The 24,141-nt window shown below is 39.6% G+C and overlaps 1 protein-coding gene across 2 annotated transcripts in view; it reads left to right on the top strand.

Moving 5' to 3' along the window:
- The window catches only part of DOCK4 (dedicator of cytokinesis 4), a 405,358-nt gene that overhangs the window by 268,268 nt on the left and 112,949 nt on the right, over positions 1 to 24,141 (top strand). For both annotated transcript variants that reach the window (XM_019543391.1, XM_019543390.1), the window contains exons 14-21: positions 2,852 to 2,976; positions 6,813 to 6,975; positions 9,531 to 9,637; positions 10,988 to 11,144; positions 21,914 to 22,011; positions 22,133 to 22,216; positions 22,335 to 22,435; positions 23,832 to 23,913. In XM_019543391.1, the coding sequence (XP_019398936.1) occupies positions 2,852 to 2,976; positions 6,813 to 6,975; positions 9,531 to 9,637; positions 10,988 to 11,144; positions 21,914 to 22,011; positions 22,133 to 22,216; positions 22,335 to 22,435; positions 23,832 to 23,913 (917 nt within the window). The remainder of the gene's footprint in view (positions 1 to 2,851; positions 2,977 to 6,812; positions 6,976 to 9,530; positions 9,638 to 10,987; positions 11,145 to 21,913; positions 22,012 to 22,132; positions 22,217 to 22,334; positions 22,436 to 23,831; positions 23,914 to 24,141) is intronic.

Raw genomic sequence — 24,141 nt, 5'->3', positions numbered from 1 at the left:
TTCTCTCTCCAGCAGAAGATAAAAAGACCCTCACTAGGAGCTGAACTGGGAGCTAGCTTGAATTGAGGATATTTTCTGCATTGTTTGCATTTGGATTGGAGGATGCTAGGGAAAACAGGTTTTTTTACTCTAAGGTGTCTTATACATCTTGCTTTGTCTATGACTTTGTAACCAAGATAGCGTTTCCTAAGGAAGTCTAGATCAGGAAGTCTGTTGTCTAAATTGTTGCCTTTTGCACTTGACTCTGAAGTCTACTAAAGTTCACTCAGCTGGTAGCAAGATGTTGTTATGAAGGGTACATCCTTCTCTTTTGTTCTTTGTTCCATGCAATTAGACTCGTTGTAAAAAAAACAAACAAAAAAACAGTGGCACAATTAGTTTGGAAATGTGTTAGAAACTTGAAACTCAGGTCACCTTTCTGAAGCCTTTTGAGCATTCTAGAACTGTTTTTTTGTTTTACATTGTGAGGGAGAGAAGGAGCCGGCAGGCTCCAAGGCTCCCCGCCCAGGTGCAGTTATGCTGAACACGTGCACCCCAGCCCAAAAGGTTGGGCGGGAACTCACCTCGTTCAGGTGCCAGGAGGAGGGAGGAGCTGGGACGACCAGACCTGGCATAAAGGAAGAGTCGGAGCCGGCCAGCGGAGGAATGGAACCGGAAGGAGACAGCGGAGGAGCTGCCACCAGAGAGAGCACGCGCGGCTGGCCGCAACCTGCCCAGAGATGCGGCAGGACCTTTTGGGGTAATCACAAGCCCCAGCGGGGCTGGTGAGCCCGGACAGCCGGCCCAGCGGGGCCAAGGACTGCTTGACACCGCCGGGAGCGGCCAGAACCTGGCAGGGGCCAGTTACCTTATAAACAGTAATATAGGAGCACTCACGGGCTGTGAGCCTGCGGCTCCTATAGCAAGGGGCAGAGCCACCTGAAGGAGCCCTAGGGAGGGCTGAAGATTTCAAGGGGAGCTAAAAAAGGGGTTTCAACCCGCACGGCATCCAGGGGAACATCTGGGGACGTCTGCTGAAGGTCGAAGCAGACCCTACCCTCTAGGACATCCCTGGCCCTAGCCTTTTTGTGTTGATCCTTGCATTTCTTGTACGGACAATTGGAGCGAGACCCAACCCAGGGTCTGCTCAGATAAGCGGTCACCTCCCGACGGAACAGGCGAGGGTGTAGGGGTGGCGGAGCCCTCATCAACGCGGGACCCGCGAGAAGCAAAGGAGTCTCACTTCTGGACGACACGCGCCAGATCATCTGAACCTGTAGGTATTATCATCAAAGTTGTAGCAGGCGAGGCGAGCGCAGTCAGACGTCCAATTGCAGGTGAGCCACTCCCTTGGCTACCGGTAAGCGGTCCCGACACGGGGAGGCGGTGGCTACATTGACTGCCCCCCCGACATACATCTAACTCCTAAACAACTCACAGCATATGTGGTTTCAACTGCATTTCCAACTCATTAGGACCTGAAAATGTACAAGCTGGTGGCTTGTGTTCCTACACAGGACAGATGGAAAATATGTAGTATTTTCCTCCCTGTGAAATGTAACTGTTAAAAGTAGTGCAGATGCATCCAGAATGGTAGTTGATCTTTCAAGGAGGTCCACAGATCCCATTTCTATGCCAAAAATAGTTTTGAAAGTCTCATTTTAATAACAAAAATGCTTATTAACATTTTCTTTAAAGTAAAACTCATGGAAATGAGAAATAGCATTGACTTGAAATGATGCAAGAGAAAACATATGCTAAGAAAATATCCCACGTGTCTTTCAGTCATTAGTCATATCCTGTACTAATTTTTTTGGACAAAGTGTACAAAATGTCATTTTAAGTAAACATAATAAAGTTTCTCTAAAATTAAAAAATAATCAGGAGTATTCATAATTACCTTGATTTAATGCCTTGTCCTTGTCTTTTTATGGCATAGTCTTCAAGGGCAAAATAGGAAATAGGTTATTCAACAGGGTTTTCTTTTATTCCTTTTGTTCACTTTGCATTATACTTTGTTTGGAATGTTTCATTAACAATCTTTACATATTAACAAATTAATGCAAAAAACATTTGTACTCTCTAGTAGTGTTGGTATTTCTGCTGCTTGAAAGTTACCTGAGGTAGAACAAAGGCAAGGAAAAATTACAAAGCATGACAGTATCCTGAAAAGTTTGAGTTGATTGGATTTGTCCTCTAAAATAATTATGCAGAATCTTAGATAGAGCTGATAATGAACTTAGATGATGTTGATGTATTATCATTATCTTCAAATATTTATTTGTACTTTTTAATACTGTATAATAAAAAACACTAGATGTCCTTGGAAACTTCTTAAAGTGTGTGTGTGTGTAGTCAGTCATGCATAATATTTATGTAGGTCAGTTATATATATTTGAGAACCCACATAAATATCATGCACTATTGACTGTCACAGCTTATTTAAAGTATATATAACTATCTACTACCAGTTGGATTTCATTTGACATAAAATGAAAATGATGTGAGGATATACTCAATTATTGCCAAACCTAGAGATGTGACTTTTAGGACAGAGAGTAACTGACTTAAAAGAAATTTTGTCTTGGCTCTTCATTGTTAGCATAGTTTGAATAGGAATTCAGTCCAGTTGCTCTCAAATAGTTTTAATAACTTCCTTCCTTGAGAGAGCCAAAGCAAGATTGATATTTCACTATGAAACATATATTTGAAATAAATTTAGTATCATAAAGTATCATTTTTCTTTCCGAATTTCCCTCATTCCCTGCCCTTCCCCTCTGCTCTTTCCCCCTTCTCCACTCAAAATTAAGCTACATTGATTTGTTTTCCTTTGACCCTTATATATTTTGTGGTTTATGCTTTTCTTTTATAGGTGAAATGAGGAATGATTTATACATCACTGTAGAAAGAGGAGAGTTTGAAAAGGGAGGGAAAAGTGTGGCCAGAAATGTGGAAGTAACAATGCACGTTGTGGACAGTTGTGGTCAAATTTTAAAGGTACTTCATTCATTTTATTTTCCCTTAGGCAGATGCTGATCCCCTTATTCACATTTTCTTGAAGACATGTACTTCCATTCAATTCAGTGGAACTATTCCTTATTTGAGGAATAAGGAATTACTTTGTTTGGACCCTATTGTCTTTAATTACTTGTAAACATTCAGATCATGTGCGCTTGGCTTTAAGTCTTTGGAAATTACAAATTTTCTTTATTTTTTACAACTGATTATATAACCTAAACAAGCAAAGAAACCAAAGGTAGCCTATTGATTAAAATGGTGGAAGGTTTTGAAAGAAGGTACATTTTTGCAGAACTTCTCCCACTCATGATACTTTTTGTTTCTCACTAATGTAAGCATTTCCCCTGTATACACTGTTTTAGTTAGGCACACATTCTAGTTCCTTTACTTATTCAATTGAATTAATTATTAAGGAATTCCAAAATATCATGGGCTAGAGGGCTTTCAGCAGGGGCAGTAGGGAAAATGCTGCCACCTCTGTGAGCCCTGCAGCTGCCAAAGTGTGAAGCGAGGATGGTGTTCCAGTGATGCCCCTACTGCAAGCCCTGCGGTCCACGTCAGATGCGGGACTTCCAGCAGGGGTTGTGCAGGGAATGCACGAGCTCTATCAAGCCCCATCAGCTGTTGGCCTCGCAGCCACAGGATCATGATCTTCGACTCCCCCCTGCAACCGCAGTAAGGTCTCATGGGATCTAATGCATGATCCCATGATGGTGCCTCCTGCCAGTAAACTGCCCCCCGCGCGTTCATTAGAATATTTGTCTTATTCTGTTGTCATTTGCGTTGTCTAAATTAAAACAGAATTTAGCAAATTGTCTTTGTAAACAATACTACAGCTTGTGTTTTGAGCTGTGGTGAGAAAATATTTAAACATTAACTCTGCATTTTCTCAAATGTAATTTTCTGACGAATTTGATTTATTAACCCTGTGCCTGTTGTCCTATTTACTGGCCATGTCATTTGATTGTATGTTGTCTACAAATATATGGTCATTGGCCTTTTTGAGCAAGTAATTTAACTTGTATTTGGACTGTGAAGTGTTAATCAGAAATTTCTCTTTTCTGTGAATAAGATGCTTGCTATCTGAATTATTTTATTTTAATCAGCTAAACACTGCCCATCAAAACCAGTCATATGTACAAGAGTTTTTTGCCTTCCCAATTTTTGAACATACAATTCAGAAATATCTTTTTACCAGTAAACAGCTAAGGAACCAAATGCCACTTGTTGTCTGATATTGCCTTTATTACTCCCAATATGATGAGGTTTAAGTTGCAAGACAGAACATGGTTGTGCTTCAAGCTGCAGCTTTTATCATGTACTTTCACTATTAGTCAAGCATCTGAACTGTTGTTAATCTTGACTTTTCCCTTGCTTTTTAAATCATGTCTTGTCAGGTTTTCATGTGTTGAGTTAACTTATTTTTGATCTAAACCAACCAAAATCCCCCAACTGAGCTGTTATTTGGGAAGTAAATGGGAAGCATAGAGGAGTCTCAGTTTCTGTATGATCAGTTTGGCTCTCATTTACATTGTTAGTTCATGTCTGTGCACGTACTCCCTCTGCAGTGAAATTTATGGTAAGATGTGACTGTTAATATACCAAAACACAGTAGACTCTTGCCATTGGCCATATCGGTACCAAATCAAAAGGTTAAATAGTTTCCTATAGCAAGAGTGGCCAACTGCGACATGGGTCCTAAAAGCAGTTTGGACAGCCTCTGTGTGTAGGATGCACACAGACCAGGGAGGGAACAGCATCACAGTGGCAGATAAGTCAGAGCAGAAAGCAGGCAGCACAGGGAAGAAAGCAGAAGGAAGAGCAATAGATTGGGCAGGAAAAGCAGATTGAAATTGCACTCAGGGAAGTTGCAGGGATAATTTGTGACATGCTTACTGAAAAGGTTGGCTCCCTCTACCCTATAATAACATTGTCTGAAGTTTAGACAGTGGCAGAACCTGTCACTGTGATGTCAAAGTACCTGCAAGCTGCCTGAAAGGGGTAAAAATCACACCCACATACAAATGCCAGAAACACTACCCACCACATCCTGTTTTAATTAATGATAGATAATCTGAAATGTCAAATATAGAAAAGGCTGAAACAAATGGTCTGGCTTAGTTATTAAAAAAAAAAAAGTAGTAAAATGAGGTCAGGGCACAAAGTTATTCTGTGGGGCTAGAGAAGATTTCTCATATGGCTTCTGGTCTCCAGAGATGGCCAATGATAGCTGAGTCAGGACCCACTGACTCTCCACCCTGCTTTCCCAGTCTCTCCTATTGGGGCGGGGAAAGGGGCAGTGCTGGGGTCTGAGGCAAAAAAGCATGCAAAACTCTAAAACGCTTGGTTCGGAGAGGATACCTTTTATTTGACCAACTAAGAAATCGCAAAAAAAAAAATCTTTTTCTGTAAGCTTTTGGGCTCACATGCCCTTCATCAGGCTCAGGGAAAATTAAAGATGGTAAAAAGTCCCCATAGGTAAGAAATAAACTTCATTTTTGCACAGAAAATGGTGCAAAATTGTTCTTCCTTTAGAGGATCAGTTTAAGTACTTCATCCATTCTGTAAATACTTTTCAAGTGGGAATGTGTATGCTTGCAGTTTAGAATGCTTCCAAGGCATCTGGAGCACTTCAAATGCTACTTCTTCCCACGGCTTTGTTCTTTTGTTATGAAGTAAACTGTCCATTCCCCTAATCTTTATACTAATCTCTTCTCTGATCCCATTCCTGTTTGACTTCATTTATTTTGATTTTGAAGAAAACACCATTGTACACAGGCTTTTAGATGAGATCACTCCAAGGCCCATATATGGTGGCTTAATATAGGAGTTGTCAGCTGGGGGGTACAAATACCCCTGGGGGTACTTGGGAAGCGCCACCACTGCTGCTTTGCATTGGGCCACTGGGGGACCTCCCCATCTTGCTTGGCAGCTGGGCGCTGGGGAACACTTACTCCCCATTCCACATCCAGAAGGGGGTACTCACCAGGAGGAGTACCCACCAGGAAGGGTACTCTCCTTAAAAAGTTTGAAAACCCCTGGCTTAATGCATACCTATCTCTGCTGCAGATACCTCATCTAATACCTTGTAAGATCACATTTGCCCTTATGAAGCCACCTTGCATTTATGGCTCATTGGGTGCATCTACACATGTGCTTTACTATGGATTAAACTAATTAGCTCCACAGTAAAGCATCACTTCTACATGTGCTGGTATTAGGGCTCAGTAAACTACTTAAATCTGCTGTAAAATAGTACTGTTGGGTACAGTACTATCTTATGGTAGAGTAAATAGTTGCACTGAAACTCCTAGTTACTGCCTAACCCCACAGGTTCACAGGTTCAGCATCCTTGTGCCCCAGCCAGCCCCAACACTGCCACCTGGAGCCTCCGCCCCCTGGTGCCCTCTGCCAGTCCGGGCCTGCTCTGTCCTGGCTCATATTGCTGCTGACCCGGGTGCATGTGTAGACAGCATGCTCAGGAGCAGTTTACTTTGGCTCAAACAGCTCCAGAGTTTATTGCTTCACCTTAATTTCACATAGATGTACCCATTGTCAGTTTATTACTTAGGCCCTGAATATTGCATAGTTCTTCTTCTTTCATGCTCTAATTCTTTTCTGTATTGTTGATACCTCCTAACTTCTGTTTCTTCAGCAGATTTCATTAACATACATTATAATGTTTTGTACCAAAGTCTCTAATGAAAATGTTAATGTAAATATTTAACAAAATTGATTCCAATATTGATCCTTAAGAAACTCTCATTGTAAATTTAATGTCTTCAAACCATTAATCCATTTGTTTTCTTCATTAGGATTTTATCTCCTTTGGTTCTGGGGAGCTGCCAGCTAGTGAGTACCACTCCTTTGTCCTTTATCATAACAACAGTCCCAGATGGGCTGAGCTATTGAAACTTCCTATTCCTGTGGATAAATTCAGAGGAGCACACATCCGCTTTGAATTCCGACATTGTTCCAGTAAGCATTGTACATGATTTATTGTTGTATTATGTTAGTTCCATTAAGCACATGGAACTTTATAATATCTGAGGAATAGAGAGAACTGATTAAAGTTCTCTTCATAAGTTTCATAATAGAGCTTTTCAGTTAAATCAGCTAGTAAAATCCAAAACGAGTGGAAATTTGTTACTTGATATATTGCTCAATCTCCTAGTATTCTGTAAGTGTGTGTAGACATATACAGAAAGAGAGAGAGAGTTTGTTTTTTATGAATTTTCTCTTTAGTAATAATGAAATCGTCCTCGCATCCTATATTCTTGGTCAGAGTAAAATAACTGCAACACTTTGAGGGAGATAAGAACTCTGTTCTGGTGATGGGGAGTTACAAGGGTGATCATTCCATTTTTTTCCCCTGCAAAAATCAGTTTTTCAGACATCAGAACAAATGACGTGAACAACCTGGGCCAAGGTGAATGCCCCAAACAAGGTAATATAAAGATAGTTATTTAACAACAACAAAAATCAGGGGAATGGCATAGGCCAGGCTCTCTCCCTAGAAAAAATATCTTAAAACTGCAGCCAAAATATGCTCATTGTAAAAAGCTTTGACCTGTGTTATACCTACATCTTACTCCAATACCATCTCCCTAGACCACATTTTCACTTTGGGTGAGCCCAAATCTTACCCTTTGGTTGCATGTCTCCAGCATATCTGAAACCTCAAGTACAAGCACATTCTAATAATATCTACTGTTGTCATAGGTAGCATGCACTGTATAAATTTCAACAATAGCAAATATAATCAAAAGCATGTGCAGTGGCAAAATAATTCTGACGTTTCACAAGGAGGCAGACTAAGCTGTATATACAATCAGCAGTTCTCATGCTGTCAATAAAAGCAAATTGCTTAAAGGAAGCCTTGCACATGAAAACTAACTGGCTAAGCTGACAGAGTACTCCAGGGAGAGCAGAGCCTGCTTTGACAAGCATTTGTGGGATTACAGAGCAGCTAGGAAATCAAAGATAGATATATTTGCATCAAGGAATGACATCAAGATAGTTTAGAGTTTTCCCATTAGGTCAAGAGTAAAATAAGTGTTTGTGGCCCAAAGTGTATCTAAATGCTCAAGAGCCATTTAAACCTTGCAAAACATCAAATGCTGTGAAAGTAATATATTTGTAGGGTAAAAATATTTTCTTTTTCTGAAGCAGCCATTTGAACGAGCATTTTCTTGTTGTTCTAAAGTGCAATTTCAGCTTTTGCAACTGCTGTGTTGTTCTTCTCGATTTCCTTTGAGAGACAGAGAGCTTTTATGAACCAAAGTTTACTTCATCAGACATTGTGAAAAGACAACTTATCAGGGTAAAGTGGAGTGAGTAATTAGAATACCATAGGTGGAAAAATAGGAGGGTGCAGGAGGAAGAGGGAGGTAAGCGGAGTGCTGTGAGAGACATATAAACAGAGAACCGGTAGGAACAACGGGGTCACAAAAATTAATTCCAGTAATGAGATAAAAATCTGTACTCTGTGTTTAAATCATACTTAATATAGTCCAGTTTTTATGATGACCTGTTTTATAATTTTCTGTTCAAACTGGGTTTTAATATTTTTCCCAGTCAGAACAGCAATTCTGAGGTCAGCAATGGAGTGTCCAGGGACATTGAAGTGGTCGACCACAGGCTTTTGTGTCTTTCTGTAGCTGATGTCAAATTGGTGTTCCTTCTTTCTTGCATACAGAGATCACCAAATCTATTCAATGCAGACAGTAGATGGGCATTGTAACACATGTTTTTGTCATAAGAAATCTAGTCTTACCGGTCGATGTTTCGTCTTTGAAACAGAATCTGGCATCTTGTGGGGTTTTGTTCTTGTTGGGTTTTTTTGATTGGCACAGGCCAGAAAAAGGTAGAGTTTGAAAGATGAATGTATTTGTGTATGTTGTTAATATAAATCATAGGGACTTATATTGGGGAGTTGGAGTCTTAAATTGTAAACTGCTTGAAGAAGGGATTTGTTTAGCTCTAAACTTTCCTGCAAAATGTTATTCATGCCTTTGGCATCTGGATTGGCATAGCCTAGAACAATGACATCGTTAATTGATTCCAATTTCTGAGTCACACCAATGACAAAGTGTAGATGTTAATTAGTGGAAGTAAAATCTAATGCACGCATGCAGTTTACACCTATGAGCTACTAATCTTCAATATGGATATAAGCTTTCCTAGAAATTTGCAATGTCAGGTCCAAGGTTTAGCTTTGGGCCCATGCATAATAAAAGCATTGTATCAAGGGACTTGCAAGTTTATTCCCTGTCCTCCAGAAATGAAAAAATCCCACTATTACCTCTTAGAGCTTGGTATCAGTTCACAGAAAAAATAACATGACATTTCATAACCTGGGAAGAGATATTATGTAATAAAGAGATGTAACGTGTCTTAGTATGGACTGACGCCTAAGAAAAGCCAAATTATGCATTTACATGTTGGATTAGTTTTGATTGCTTTATCTAAAACATAGATTATAAACCTAAATCCTGAATGTGGTGATGTTTTTATTTACATGTGTGTTTCAGCAAAAGAAAAGGGTGAAAAGAAGTTGTTTGGCTTTTCTTTCGTGGCTCTGATGCAGGAAAATGGGAGGACATTGCCAGATGGCACTCATGAACTCATTGTGCACAAGGTAATTTTAATCAGAAATCATTAACTGTGATGATTAGTTTGAGATGTACTCCAAAAAAATGCCCAGAAACATTAGACTGAGGAAGGCTGCAATGATTGCCAAATGAATGATAGCTTTGTCAGTGTTCAAAATATCCTCCTTTGGTACTCCACTGAGTGTATGTTCCCAGTTTGTAACTGTGGTTGCATCTGGTTATATATTTCAGTGCAATGTGTTTTACTGGAAAGTAATAGTATCTTGTAATGTGTATTTAAATTGTATGCAGAATGCTAGATGCATAAAGAATTCTGTAATGCTAAAAACTGTTATGGCATATAAATGCAAGCATAAAAATAACATTCTTCCATGTTCTTAAGAACTATTGAGAATATTTTACTGTGTGATCTCTCTTCTGGCTACCTCCTTTGCAAACCAATTTGCCATAATACCTGTTTTAAAATTTCTCATTCAAGCCTTCAATAAATAGAATATATTTCTGTTGAGATGGAAGTTGATACACCATTCATGAGTTAAATATCTATAGGTCCTTTCAAAATTATGTAGAATAGATAATGTTTTACATCAAATGTATAGGTACTACTAGAGACCCAAAGAAGTTTTCCAAACCTAATGAGAACTGTCCCTGAAGACATGATAAAAAAAAATGTATTAGTTCTGTTGATGTATGTCTACAAGCTTAAAATTATTTCTAATTTTCCCACTTGAAAACCGTAGCTATTTTTAATTATACAGCAAGCTAAGTCTTCTTTTCAATACCTGAATTTGCTTAGGAACCACTCTCTATAACCACATTAGTTTATAAAGCCATGGGTAAATATTCTGACATAAAGAATTAAAAAACATTGTAAATATTCTTTTTGATAGTTTCTTTTACCAATAATATACTAGATGTTCTAAATACATTTTTGAAATAGGGTTATATAAAACCTTGGGTGGGTATTTTTCTGGTGTTTTTTGTGCATTCCTAATACAGATGGTACCTTTGGACATTTGTGTTGTTTCTATGTTAAAGCATCTTACTTCATAATTTATTCAGCATTTTGCACAAGCATATTTTGCACATATTTTTTAAATTGTGTGTCTTCAGAAGTGCTTGGATAAAGGTATTAACATTTCTTTATGTAAAATGATGCTGTCAGATGTAAAAACAAGGTACCATTTTATGCCTCATTTTTTTTTCAAGGAATGCACAGTCTCTAGCAGAATCAGCTTGTTGCAATACGTTCTGGGTAAGATCCTCATTTGGTGAAAATGATCAGTTGAAGTGAGTGGAGCTAGGACAGTTTACACAAGTTGAGGATATGGCCCTTTGTACGCAGTGCCATGATTTTAAATCTGTTATTTTCACAGTGTGAAGAAAACACAAGCCTTCAGGATTCTAGTCGCTACCTCAAACTCCCCTTTTCAAAGGGAATTCTCCTAGGGAACAACAGCCAAGCAGTAAAAACTACTAAAGAGTCTTTCTGGATTACATCTTTTCTCTGCTCCACTAAGCTCACACAAAATGGTAGGATAATACATGTGTGGGTTTTTTAGTACAGTGAATTCAAATGAACGTGATGGGTGGTCTTTTCAATGCCAGACAGGTATTTGTACACTTATGTTTTGCCATAAAAGATAACTGATACTGTTTTCAGTTTTAAGAACATTGTTTGTTCTGTAGTTTTGTTAACCAGATGGAAACCGATGGTACATGATGAACCATTGATTTTTATGTAGTTCAAGGATGCTTTTAAGAGTAACACAATATTGGAATCAAATGCAGTACCCTTGGAATCAGCCATCAAAACCCAGCTGCTTTGAAAAGCCTCTTAATGTGTTTGTTTTACAGCTTTTTATGAAGTGCTTCGTGTAGGCTTCTGGATAAAGTAGTTCTATTTTAATGATGTAGATGTCTTGTATATTGCAGTTACATAGCTTTCTCAAGTAGCATTACTTTTTTGCTTTTTTTGCTCTATAGTAATCATTTAGCAATTTATGATAGGTTAAAACAACCTGGTATACTTGATAGTGTTGTGACCATTACATGTAAATAGATTTGTGTTTGAGGATTTTTTAATACTGTACTGAGATATTTGGCTAGAATCCTTATGCCACTCTAATCACAGGATTTATTACAGCACGGAAACAACTCAAACAACCAAATCTTTTTTTTTCCTCATAAATACATGTTACTTATCATGCTTGTGATATCTCCGGTTTTATAGTCAGTTGGTTTATCAACAAAAGAGAAAATGGCAGTGTAGTTTAATTGGTTGAACTGATATCTTGAAGTGTAGTTTAATTGGTAGTTGCCAGTTGCCAATTTAGCATTGGCAGTGTAGTTTAATTGGTTGAACTGATAACTTGAAGATCTACAAGGTCCCTTCAAAACCCTACTTCTGTGATTTTATTATCCTGGGGATCTTTAAGAAGAGGCTTGATGCCTACCTGGCTGGACTCATTTGAGTCCATTTTTTTCTCCCGCCCAGGCGGGGGGTCGGACTTGAAGATCTACAAAGTCCCTTCCGACCCTACTTCTATGATTCTATGATATTATTAGCCCATATTGAATTCTTCACATTATCATGGTGTGTACAGTGGTCTTTATACATTTGGGTGCCTCTGGGGAGAGCCCTGCACACTGCTACACTCCCCCTCCACACACACACACACACGCACCCACAGCCCCCCATGCATAGCCCTCCACAAACCCCAAACCCACCCACCAACATCCAAACACCCTCCCCACATACACACACCTACAGGCCCCCACAAAACCCATACCCACCCACCCTTACCCCTACCCCTCCATACCCTCCCCCCACAATATACATGAGTAAGGCATCATTTTGAGCTATTATGCAATCACCTCTATATAGACAACAAAACACATACAAATCAGGACAAAAATATATTTTTAATTAAATTAAAATACATTATTGTCAATGTTTGATTTTTAGTATGTAATTTGTTTTTTTCCAGTTCCAAGATGGCAAAACCCCTTTCCAAAAGGAGTACTTTTAGGGGCAAGGAGAGGGACTTCCCATGTCAAAGGTCAGGGGTAAGGGGGCAGGACTTCCAGTCCCAAGATGGTGACCAGGGGGCAGGGCACCTTTCAAGGGTCAGGACTACCCTTGCGGCCCTGGACAGCTTGCCAGAACTCGTTAAGTGACCCTGTAACCCCAATAATTGCCTGCCCCTGATATGGACAATACCACCTAGATGGTGACAGTGTTAATTATTTGAAAATGGCAGCTGTAAAGATTTTTAATTATAACCATCTCAGGTTTTAATGAGAATATTCTTCTTTTTTAATTTTCATTGTGTTATGTTCAGTGTCTTTTCCCAAGTAAGACTGTATACAGACAATTAAGGAAAGCATTTATAGTCTGCTTTTACGTGTACATTCATTCTGTATTCTCAGTATTGTCACTTTGCAGCTAACGATTCAAAAGATTGTTCTCCAGATGCTGTTAAAAAGAGATAATGGACGAATTGTGTAGCAGTTACAGATCCTGGATCATGGTAGCACATTAATCTATGAAGGGCAGTAGAAGAGTGATGTAGAAATTGGGTCCAGAAAGTGAGAAGCAAGGATTTCTTAGGGTGATACCTTTTTTGGGACCAATTGTGTCATTGGAATAAAGTAGACAAGCTTTTGAATGCAAGAGACCTGATGAAGAATGTCTTGCCTTTGAAAGCTTGTGCAACTTTATTCCAAATATATACCATATTTACTTGAATATATGCTAATCCTGAATTAAGATACCCCCCTCTCCCAATTATTAGATTGGGAAGTATGGAAAATTTATAAATTTGTTGTAATTTTCAGGTAGAGAATCTAATTATTGGAGGTTTGCCTTGAATTTGTTCCTTCCCACTGCTATAGCCGGGAATATTAAATCTACAAAGGTCAGGTGGCCTTCTTGTCTTCTGTCCCCACAACTTCTTTCCCCTGCAGCCTCTTTCCTCCCCTTATTGTTAGGCCCTGCTCTCCCTGAGCATATGGAAGTGAGGGGCAAATTTGAAAATACTGATTTTGAAAAAACCATGCCTGTAGTAATTTGTATGTAGGCAAATTACTATGGTAACTCATACACTTAATTCATCTAGAATTTATGCATTTTACCTGTTTTGAAACTCCTGTAAGTTTTAGTACAGGTACTCCATAACACGCTTTTAGGCACTTTATTTATAGTATAAACTATGCATTATATCAGCCCAAAGTTAAATGGGAAAGAAAGGCACAGTTTAGCAGTGGGTGTAAAGAGGAAGTTGAAAATATTCAGTTAGTGGCTAACCATATCTTAAAAAAAAATCAGCGCTATAGTGAACTGAGCACAATGGGCACTGCCATGTATCTCATTCAGATGGCTGCATGTGGTGTGTTCTCATCAGCATGTTTGCATAATACGAGCATGTGTTTTATAGTCAGGCTCAATGTTGGCTGCGTTTAATCAAGTTCATAGTTGGCTTCCATTACTGAGCATGTGTTGCATTAAATGACAGTTCATTCAATGAGGTTTCCTTGTATGCAAAAGTAAGATGAGGAGCTTCTTTCCCCATGCTGACTGGGGGGAAACTTCTTATTTAAGTAAATATAGTAGTTGAGCCAATAAAAGATATCACTAAGACATTCTTACCCCTATAAAGGATGGTATTCTGTTCTTTTTTGGATTCTTAGATAATCTGATTTGTTTGGCTTCATCACAGGTCAGCAACCTACCACCCATGGAACCATTGATCCATCCCCTGGACTGTGGGGGCTTTGGTGTTCAGCAGTGGAGGGCTTTGCCTGCACTGCAGCTTGTTGCTTTGGCCATGCCACACTGCTGCTGGACAGCAGAAAGAAGTGGCAGAGGTCGTGGCATCCAGGTCCTAGAGTTGGCCTGCTTGGACCTGAGCTTGGTTATTCCAGCCCACTGTTGGGAAACAATGCTAACCCCTGCTCTATGGAGTAGTCATCTAAGCACCAAGAATACCACTTAGCTACTGAAAGATTGTTACTAATACCAGCATTTTACTACAAATTAGATAAGGAGAAGAATACATTTTAAAAAAGAACATGAACCACTGGTCCTCTCTCAGCTCTAGGAGTTCAGATTTATTCTAGCAACACTCCAGGGGCAGAGGATATTTCTGTATATTGCTCAATAGCCAGGATTAGCTTTCATTTTAAACTTTCTCTCTCCAAAGATATTATTTGGGGAGGTTCGCCTCAGCAAGTTTCTGGCTCTCCATTCTTATAAACAATTAAACAATTAGGAAATGAATGCAAAGCAGAGCATGCAATTACTTGGTCTTTTGACCATTACCTTGGCTATCCCTCCTGGGATTCAGCATATTTATTTAAAAAAAAATGAAACATTTAAAATATAATGTATTTACTTTTATACAGTAAGTATTCATAGGAACAGCTTTGTATGGATAAATACAAATTTCACTATGCTTATCTACAGTACAGCCTCATTATAATGAACCCCCATGGGACCAAGAGAAAAGTTCATTAAATCACAGTGTGGGCTTTCCTTCTTTCCTTGACCATTCCCATCTATTCTGAGAGGACTGCCTTTAGCCCCCACCATTCACCTTGCCATGAGCGTTAAGGGGAATAGGAAAAGAGAGGACATCTCTTTGCAATGTCAGCCATTATGAGCTCCTCCCCCAACTGCCTAAGGAGTCTTTCACTCACACTAGTAGTTTATTAGAGAGCAAAGTAGCCTATGGAACAAATACCTGCACTATATTCCTCAAAAGAAAGTGCTAGTGATTAGCCTGACTTTCTCTCTCCTCTCCTTTTTCTCTTCAGCCTCAGTAACTTTGGTATTAGCCAAAAAGATATCTGTTCCATGATTGAATAGGCACGTTCCATCATCCCAAAATGATAAAAGTACCCAATACAGTATATTTTTAAGTATTGCTCTTTCCCCATTTCCACTTCCTGGGCATCTCTAAATCATTTAAATACAAAACTTATTTAATAGCTTTATATATTTATTTTGAATATGCACATTCTCCAGAGTTGTGAGAGATTTATATATGCCTAAACACATAGACTTCTTGCAAATGTTAAAAAAACCAAAACAAAATGGTACTTTAAACTCTGCACACTTCCACCCTAAGCCCCGGTGCATGCCCAGAAGAGGCAGCGCATTAGTTGGACCTGGCTTGGTTGATGTCTGTATAGAGAGGGCGCTCTAGTGAAGCTTTTTGGCGCTTCTATCTAATAGCTGATTGAACCAACTTTAGATAAAAGTGCCCAAAAGCCCCAGTGAAGTGCCCAATGTATACAGACGCTGTGAAGCTGAGTCGAAGTAACGTTCTGCTTCTTCCAGTAAAGCGTGCATATATATATTGTAATGTCTGCAAGTAGCCATAGTGTCCACCCTGCGAGTAAGTAGGAGGTTAGGCTATTTTAGCCAGTTGGTCTGTGTTCAGTATGGTTCCTCACCAATTGAAACAAGCCCCACAAAACCAAGCGGTTTCACAATAAAAGAGCATGTAACAATTTCTGGTTTTTCAAGGGACTGATCTGTACCTAGTTTATCAGTCTATCCACCTTCACAAAAACATGATTCAGCACCTAGTGATGCTGAATTAGAAAACAATAGTGGAGCATTCACAGGGGTGTTTACAAGAGTGTCCACACCTTGGAGGTACTGGAAATCACAAAGCCAAACCCCAGACAGCTGTTCTTAAACCCTTTTCATATAAAAGTAACTTATTTATTTTTAATAGCTAAGGTTAAAACCATTGTGATGGTGCTAAAATGTTTGGGGGGTTGTTGTTCTTGTTCTTGTTTAAATTAACACATCAACTTACATAAAAGAGAAGATATGAAATGTAGGTTTCTCTCAGTCTTTATCTGCAGCATTGACTTATCTTCCGAACTTGTAATTTCCCAGTGTGTTTATTGTGTTCGCATCAGGCTATTTGGAAGCATTTTATGTTCTCATTTTCTTAATACATGTAATCTATTGTTTCTGTGTCCCTTCCCCCTCAGTCTCACACATGAGTGTTTCATGTGTATTTGAACTGTTCCCTAACATTATCTCAGTTGTCTTTCATTCCTCTCATTTCCCTTAAAATGAATTCTTTGAAGTGAATGTCTTACGCTTGCATTTTTGTTAATCCCCAACAAATATTTTATACTGAGTGAACCATCTTCCTTCAGGAAAATCAAAGCCAGTCTCTATTTGATAAGTCAAGGGCTACCGAGGTATCAGTGGAGATAGCTGTTTGCACCATCCAAAAGGCATTTCCTCCAAGGTGGGAACCTTGTTGTGTCAAGGTTACAGAAGAATGAGTAAGGAGAGACTTATAATCTAGTTTTGATCCTTTAAATGTGCCCTTACACATTGATAGTTCTCCACTGAACTATCAATGAGAGCCTAATGGTCAGCCTGCAGGTGTGGATAAAACAGAATATCTTTGGGTCAGAATCGCTTCAGGAATTGTTTTAGAATACTGTTAATGATCTGTTAGACAAGCTAACAATATAGTTGAGTTTGGAGATGAATAGAGGTCCCTGCAAAGTTATTTAAGCCTTACCTAGTGAGATGTAGATTGGAGAACAAAATATTAATAGCAGTGGGATGCAGTTATTCTTGACCAATGGAAGAGGCACTGAGTGAATAGGAAGTTGTACTGTTTTATGCTTGGCTTTTCATAGCAAGACCATTAAAGAAGAATGAGTGCTAGAAATTATTTCAGGTTGAAAAGCCATGGGTTGATTCTGTTTATCAAATGGAGGGGTAAACGTGTGCATCTGTAACTAAGGTTTTCGCTTTCAAAAGTCTAGTCTTTGTGTGTGGGCAGACAAAAAACAGTTGTATCAGTTTAGACTCCTCAAAGTAGAACTCTTATGAGCATGTGTCAGCCAATCTGCTCCGTTTCATGCGTCTGCTGTAGTATGTAAAATTTAATCAGAAAGTTACCAGAAATATTATAGTTTAGTTTTCTTTTACTCTGGGATAAAGCAGAAACATACAGCAATTAAAATAGATCAGCTGATGTATGCTCATGCTCATCCTCTGCTAAATTGGTATATTTTTTAAAAGCTAAGAGACCTAGTTAGGGAAATCAGCTTGACTGGAGAGATCCAGGTTTTGAATATGGAGGAAGTTTGGAATTTATTTAAGTAAAATTTGCAAAACCGTTCTGGAAATATTATTACATACAAAAATTAAATAAATAAAGTTGTTGCAGGAAAAGGCTCTAGTCCTAGCAGGATGACTAGCCAATTCAAGAAGGACATTAAGAGTAATAATTAAGGGAGTCTGCAAGGAAAAGAAGATTGTTGAGGAAGGAAAGCTTTTTCTTATAGGTAGGAAAGTCTAGAGATAAAGGGAAAATCGCCTAAAGTAGAGCTGCTCTAGACCTTGTAAAGGATATTAAAACAAGTAGTAAAAAAGAGTTTAGCTCTGTAAATAAAAGAGAATAATAGAAGTAGGACTGCAGTGCAGTAGGGTTATGTGGGGGGTGATTGAAGAAAATCTGCATAGGATCCAGAAAATAAAATGAATATGTTGCCTCAGTTTTCAGTAAAGGTACTAATGAACCTGGGAATATGGCAAAGGTAGGATGACTAATGGGAATTAAAATCTAGAAATGGAATTTCTATTTTTGAGGTAGAAGTAGAACTTAAAGTTTAATATAATCAAGTTGCATGTAGTGGCAGAAGATTTCTATCCCAGACTTACTAAAATGATTGTTGCCTGAAACTGCAAGTCTGATAGCAAGGATTTTTAATACATCTGTGACATTGAAAATGATGCCATATGCTTAAAGAACATCATGCACGGTACCTTTATTTAAGAAGGAGACAAAAAAATTTCTGGCTAACTGCAGACCTGTCAGTTGAACCTTAGTAGGATGCATGGCTTTAGAGTGGTGGTGCTCAACCTTTTTTGCAGGGGGATAAAACTTATAATCAGAAATAGGCCAATGGCCACATACTAGCATTAATTCCATTCTTTGGCAAATCTTAAGTATTTTAAATTATATTAAAAATGAAGAAATACAATATTAGTAATTTTAGGTTTATCAATACAAAGTAAAAAGTTTAGTCTTCTGTAGTATTTTAAATTTATAAAATAATTTAAGTTTAGCATAATTACAGAAATAAGTAATTGATTTACATTCAAATGTGGCCTGTTCCCTCCTTCTGCTTGCTAAGGGTATCACAGGGAGGAGAGGCTAAAGGCAGAAAGGGTTATGGCTCTCATCCAGGCAGTTCTTATAGATGGGTGTAATGGGCTGGGAAGGGGGATAGAAGGTAAAGGGCTAACGGTCTGCTAAGGTATATGGCAGAGAAGTTACTGAAACCGGCTGGACTGAGGTTGAGCAGTGAGGTGCTTGGCTCAGTGCCCTGTGCAACAGTAGGGATGAAGGTTGATGGGCCATTGGCTTCCATTAGCCTGCAGGGAGATTTCTAGTGCTGCCTGTGGGATTGTAGGATCTCAGGCCTGTGGGAGGGAAGGACAGATGCAAAACTGCCCATCTGGCAGTACTGTATTTTAGCTCAGCATCTCTTGCTTCCTAGTGCCCTAATAGCGTCTCCTGAAGAGAAAGCTACATGCTTTTGGAACATGGTGGGAGTGGGACTGTCCTCTGTCCCACAGCAATGACACTTTCTTTGAAATAACTCTTTTGTTTCCAGGTGCTGTGCCAGAGCCATGTAGGTGTGCATTAGGCAGAAAGAGATGGGCCTCCACTGCCTTTCCCCTTCCAGCTGCCAAAGCTTTCACATGGCTCCAGAGCCCAGGGTGTGAACACTGGCACCATTTGCCTCTCCTTGCACCTGCTGAATTGAGCAGCAAGGGAAAAAGGGGGACAAGCAGAAACATAAGTCAAGTGATTTGTTTCCCATAGAGATAGGGAAGTATTAATGCCATTGTGTTAGGTACTTTGGAGATTTTCTCTGGGATATTTTGAGAAAGGTGGAGGTCCCTCACAAAAGATGAACTCAGGCTGGAACGAGTATATTAGAAGAACTTATTAGATTTATTTGGGAAGTAAGAGCCTGTTTTACAAGAGGAGATTAAAAACAGGTGCTTTTTTAGCCCACAAAATATGAAGGCTGAGAAGAAAATATGATTGTTCTCTGTAAAAACATTAGGGGAATAATTGGGAAGGAGGGAGAAGAGCCATTTTAAACTGAAGGATAATATTGGCATAAGAACAAAAGGGTAGAAACTGATTATAGATGAAGTAAGATTGGAAATTAGGAAATAGCTTCTAACTATCAGAGGATGGGAACTGTGGAACAGGAGAAGTAAGGGTATTGACAGGTGTTCATTTATAGCGCTGCAAAGTATCTCAGCACATTGTAGCACTATAGGCATTCAAGCCTCCTGGCTGCAGAGCTACACATAGGCAAGGTCTTCAGCCGGGGGTGACTAGGCATGTCTCCTTTGATCCCTCTGCCTCAAGAGAAGCCTGCAGTGAGATAGCCATGGCAGTTAGGGCTGTGCGAAGCTTTGGTCCCTGATTCAATTTGTCTCCAAATCGAATCAGAAGACACTTTATTTCTCTGAATTGAATTGGAACCCTCTGAATCAAGTCAGAGAGATTTGGAAAGATTAAACGCTGGGGGTGCCACCCTGGCTCAGCTACTGGTGCCTTCTGGGTCTTGGGGGGGCACCCAGGATCCCCCGCAGCTGATTGCCAAGCCAAGGGCCATGGGGGGGGGGGGCACCCATGCACTCAGCAGCAGACCCAGAAGTGGATCAGAAATACTTCTGGTCTTCTTCTGGGTTCACTGCTGAGCACGCGGGGGGGCTCCCCCATGGTCCTGTGGGAGACTCCATCCACCTGACCATCTCAGCATTCACAAGCCATGCCTGGTACCTCAAGGTAGGTACAAAAAACATTTAAAGCTGTGTCTATGGCCAAATCACTGATTCTCTGAATCAGCATCGAATCTTCAGATTCAGCCAAATGGGATCAGGGACAGTGATGCAAATCAACAAATTGAATCACTGTCTCTGATTCAGGCCGAATTGAATACAGCCCGTTTCGCACACACCTAATGGCAATAGCTGACTAGAAATCCTGCAAGCCCCTGGTGGTGCTGCCATGGCTGCCAGAGCATCAGTGTTAAGAAGGACATCATCAGGAGCTAATATTCTGGCCCCAGTGGCAGGGCCCCCTGTGGTGCCACCAAAGCGGCCAGAGTAACCTAGAAGGCTTGGTGTTCTGGGAGTCACAGCTGCAGCATGGTCCCAAAAGGAATTTCTGACAGCTTACAGCTGGATGGACTTTCAAGGAGCCAGCCACTCTCCCAAAGGATCCTAGATACAGTTTTGCATAGCACTTACAAGGGTATGGGCACTTCATGAAGTGCTACAAAACCATTACTATTTTGTAATGTTTTTACTGTCTTTATATTGCTACAAACAGCCTGAATGGGTGAACATTCACTTCTTGTACCACTAAAGGGTGCATTTAGTGCTACAGATATAGAGTCATAGAGAAGTCGAACTGGCAAGGACCTCCCAAGGTCATCTAGTCCAACCCCTGCATGAGGCAGGATCATCCATATCCAAACCGTTCCATACAAACCATAATCTGCACTCTGCATAAAACTACCATCAACCCTGACACAACCTAGACCTAATGCCCTAACGTGCCACAGGTAAAGCAGGGGAAGCACAACATCCAATTCTATAACATGTTATCAATATATGCTCAGGAGGTATAGTTATGGTAGAGGGCCATACCCACTACTACAGAGGAAGGCAGAAAAATCTCATACCAATATGATGTCCATACCAATCTGACCATGGGGTAAAATTTCTTCCTGACTGCAAATATGATGATTGATCTGACCCTGAGTGGAGGGCAAGACTCTCCAGCCAGGAACCTCTGTTTCTGATCCCAGCAGGAGCATTGGTACACCCCAGTCAAAGTCCCCACAGCCTTGGCTGTAGCCAATACCCAAATGCTTATGGGAAGGCTTAAAAATGCCCTGATACATATAATTGAAAGGATGTGGGGAGGCAACCAGCAAATATGATGCACGCCCATGGCTGAAGAAAACCTTTATTGTTTTAAGATGGGGCTTTATCGTTTCTGGAAAGAGTCCTTCCAGCCTTTGTTCTTATTAGCGGAGCAATTATGGTGTCAGATGGAAATTTCAAGTTAGCCAGACTGTGGTACAACATGTTACTAGATAGTTCCCTTCTGTGATGATAAAATCTGAATTTTGATATTTGGAATGGAATAATCAAATGTTAACATCTGAAGGTACTGCCTTTCTTCCAGCTGTAATCTTGTATGACTTTTTGGCAGGCGATATGCTTGACCTTCTCAAATGGCGAACCCATCCAGACAAAATAGCAGGTTGCCTCTCAAAATTAAAAGAAATCGATGGTTCAGAAATAGTGAAGGTACATATTATTTTCTTATTTCCTTTGGAATAAGTTAATGTGACAGAATAAATTTCTTACCGTTTACACACAAATTTATTTGATAACAAACTTTACCTTTTGATTCTCCTTTCACTCATAGTTTCTTCAAGACACACTGGACACTTTATTCGGGATTTTAGATGAAAATTCTCAAAAATATGGGTCTAAAGTATTTGATTGTTTGGTAAGTGTTTCGTCATGGCTTTGTATAAGCAGTGTTACTGAAAAGGTACTTGATAACACTGAAATAAGACTTCTAGAAATAAGGAAGGGCATTAACATTTTTCCTTTTTTCTGATTAGGTTCACATAATAAATTTGCTGCAGGACAGCAAATTTCATCATTTTAAGCCAGTAATGGATACTTACATTGAAAGTCATTTTGCAGGTGCACTTGCATACAGGTAGGGTCTGAGCTTTCTTGCCTGTTTTGAATGTTGACAATAATTGGTACCAAGCACAATTAGTCTTAAAGATGAAGTAAATTTAGTATAGGAAGAAATGAAATCCAATACATATCTAAATCTCCAAAATTAAGTCCAGTAAAAGAATATCGCAAATCATTTTAAATTATGAGAGAAACAGCTTTTTTGCCTTACAATTTAGAAATATTTTGCAACCAATAAAATAGATGAAGCATAGGCATCAGCATTAGATTTGAACATTAATCAAAAAAATGCCATGCTTCTGTATTTGAGCATCCTTCTACCTCTCTGCTCCAAGCTAGATCTCAAGACTAGAGCTTGTTAAAATATTTTTTAGATTTTGAGGTTTAATTCGAGTGGAATAAGTCAGAAGGCATAAATGTAAACATGTGTAAACCTTCTCAGGATCAGTGCCTAGAAAGAATTCTAGGCATTCAGAATACAAATATCTGCATTTATCTAAGACATTACTGTATATGAAGTTTCAGATTGTTAAAAGGACTTGTTTACATCTAATGTGAAAGGAAATAATCTCAACAACCTCGCACCCCTAACACTCTGGCAATCTATTGCTGCTGTATTGACTTTGTGTGTTGTACTACATACTAAATAATGACTATCACTTATTCCTCTACTACGTGTATTCACTACTTACCATATAAGTATTGATTAGGTCCAACAGGGTCTAATGAGATCACAACTCAAAATCAAAAGACTGCAAAGGGAGTCAGAGCTAGCAGAGACTGCCTTTAGTGATTTGCTTTTATGGTTTAAATCAGGGGTGCTCAGTCCCTGGCCTGTGGCCCAAATCTGGCCCATAGAGATCCCCACAGGCTGGAAAATTTGGTGGTAGGGGATATGTTGAAGCTCTGTTTTTCCAGATCCAAACCCTGCCGCTGCCTCCCCCAGGTCACTGCTGCGCAGTAAGATGGGGCCATGTACACCTCCCACATTGTGAGACAGTGCTGGCTGCTACCTGTTCCCCACCACCCTGCATGTCCAGATCGAAGCTAGGCCACTCCCCACCCCCCTGTGCAGCCAGATCGAGCCCATTGGCTGGATTTGGCCCATGGATGGATCTGTCACTTCCCATCCAGCAAAAAGGTCAGGCACTACTAGTTTAAATGAACAACTTGATCAAAAAAGCTGCTTTAGTGGCAGAGCTATGTGCAAGTGAAAGCTTGGGCCTATAAATATTATTATAGTGCCTTTACAGTTGAGTACTTTCCTGGAAGAACCTTTGGGTTGCAAAAACTTAGAGACTTTTTATCTGCTTGTTTTGAAGAAGTTACTTGTTTATATTTTCAACCTGCTAAATTTTTATTAACTCTTTCCCCACTTTTGCACTGTAATCATTTTCCTTTTCATACTCTAGAGATCTTATAAAAGTACTGAAATGGCATATTGATCGAGTAACAGAAATAGAGCTACAGGAGCATATCCAGGAAGTGTTAAAGGTAATAGAAGTTGCCAGATATAATAATATACCTGAATGGTGCATTAGCATAGCAACACTGATTTAAACCACTGAGGTGTGAACACATGGTGAAATGACCCTGTGTATTCAGTGCATTTACATACCTCTGAGGCAGTTTCATAGATTTCATAGACATTAGGGCTGGAAGGGACCTCGGGAGATCATCGAGTCCAGGCCCCTGCCCAAAGGGCAGGAAGTCAGCTGGGGT

This window comes from Crocodylus porosus, unplaced genomic scaffold (assembly GCF_001723895.1).
Source record: "Crocodylus porosus isolate Cpor-Errol unplaced genomic scaffold, CroPor_comp1, whole genome shotgun sequence".
NCBI classification, from domain to species: Eukaryota; Metazoa; Chordata; order Crocodylia; family Crocodylidae; genus Crocodylus; species Crocodylus porosus.
The sequence above is the reverse complement of the archived record's forward strand: the minus strand, read 5'-3'. Positions and strand labels throughout refer to the sequence as shown.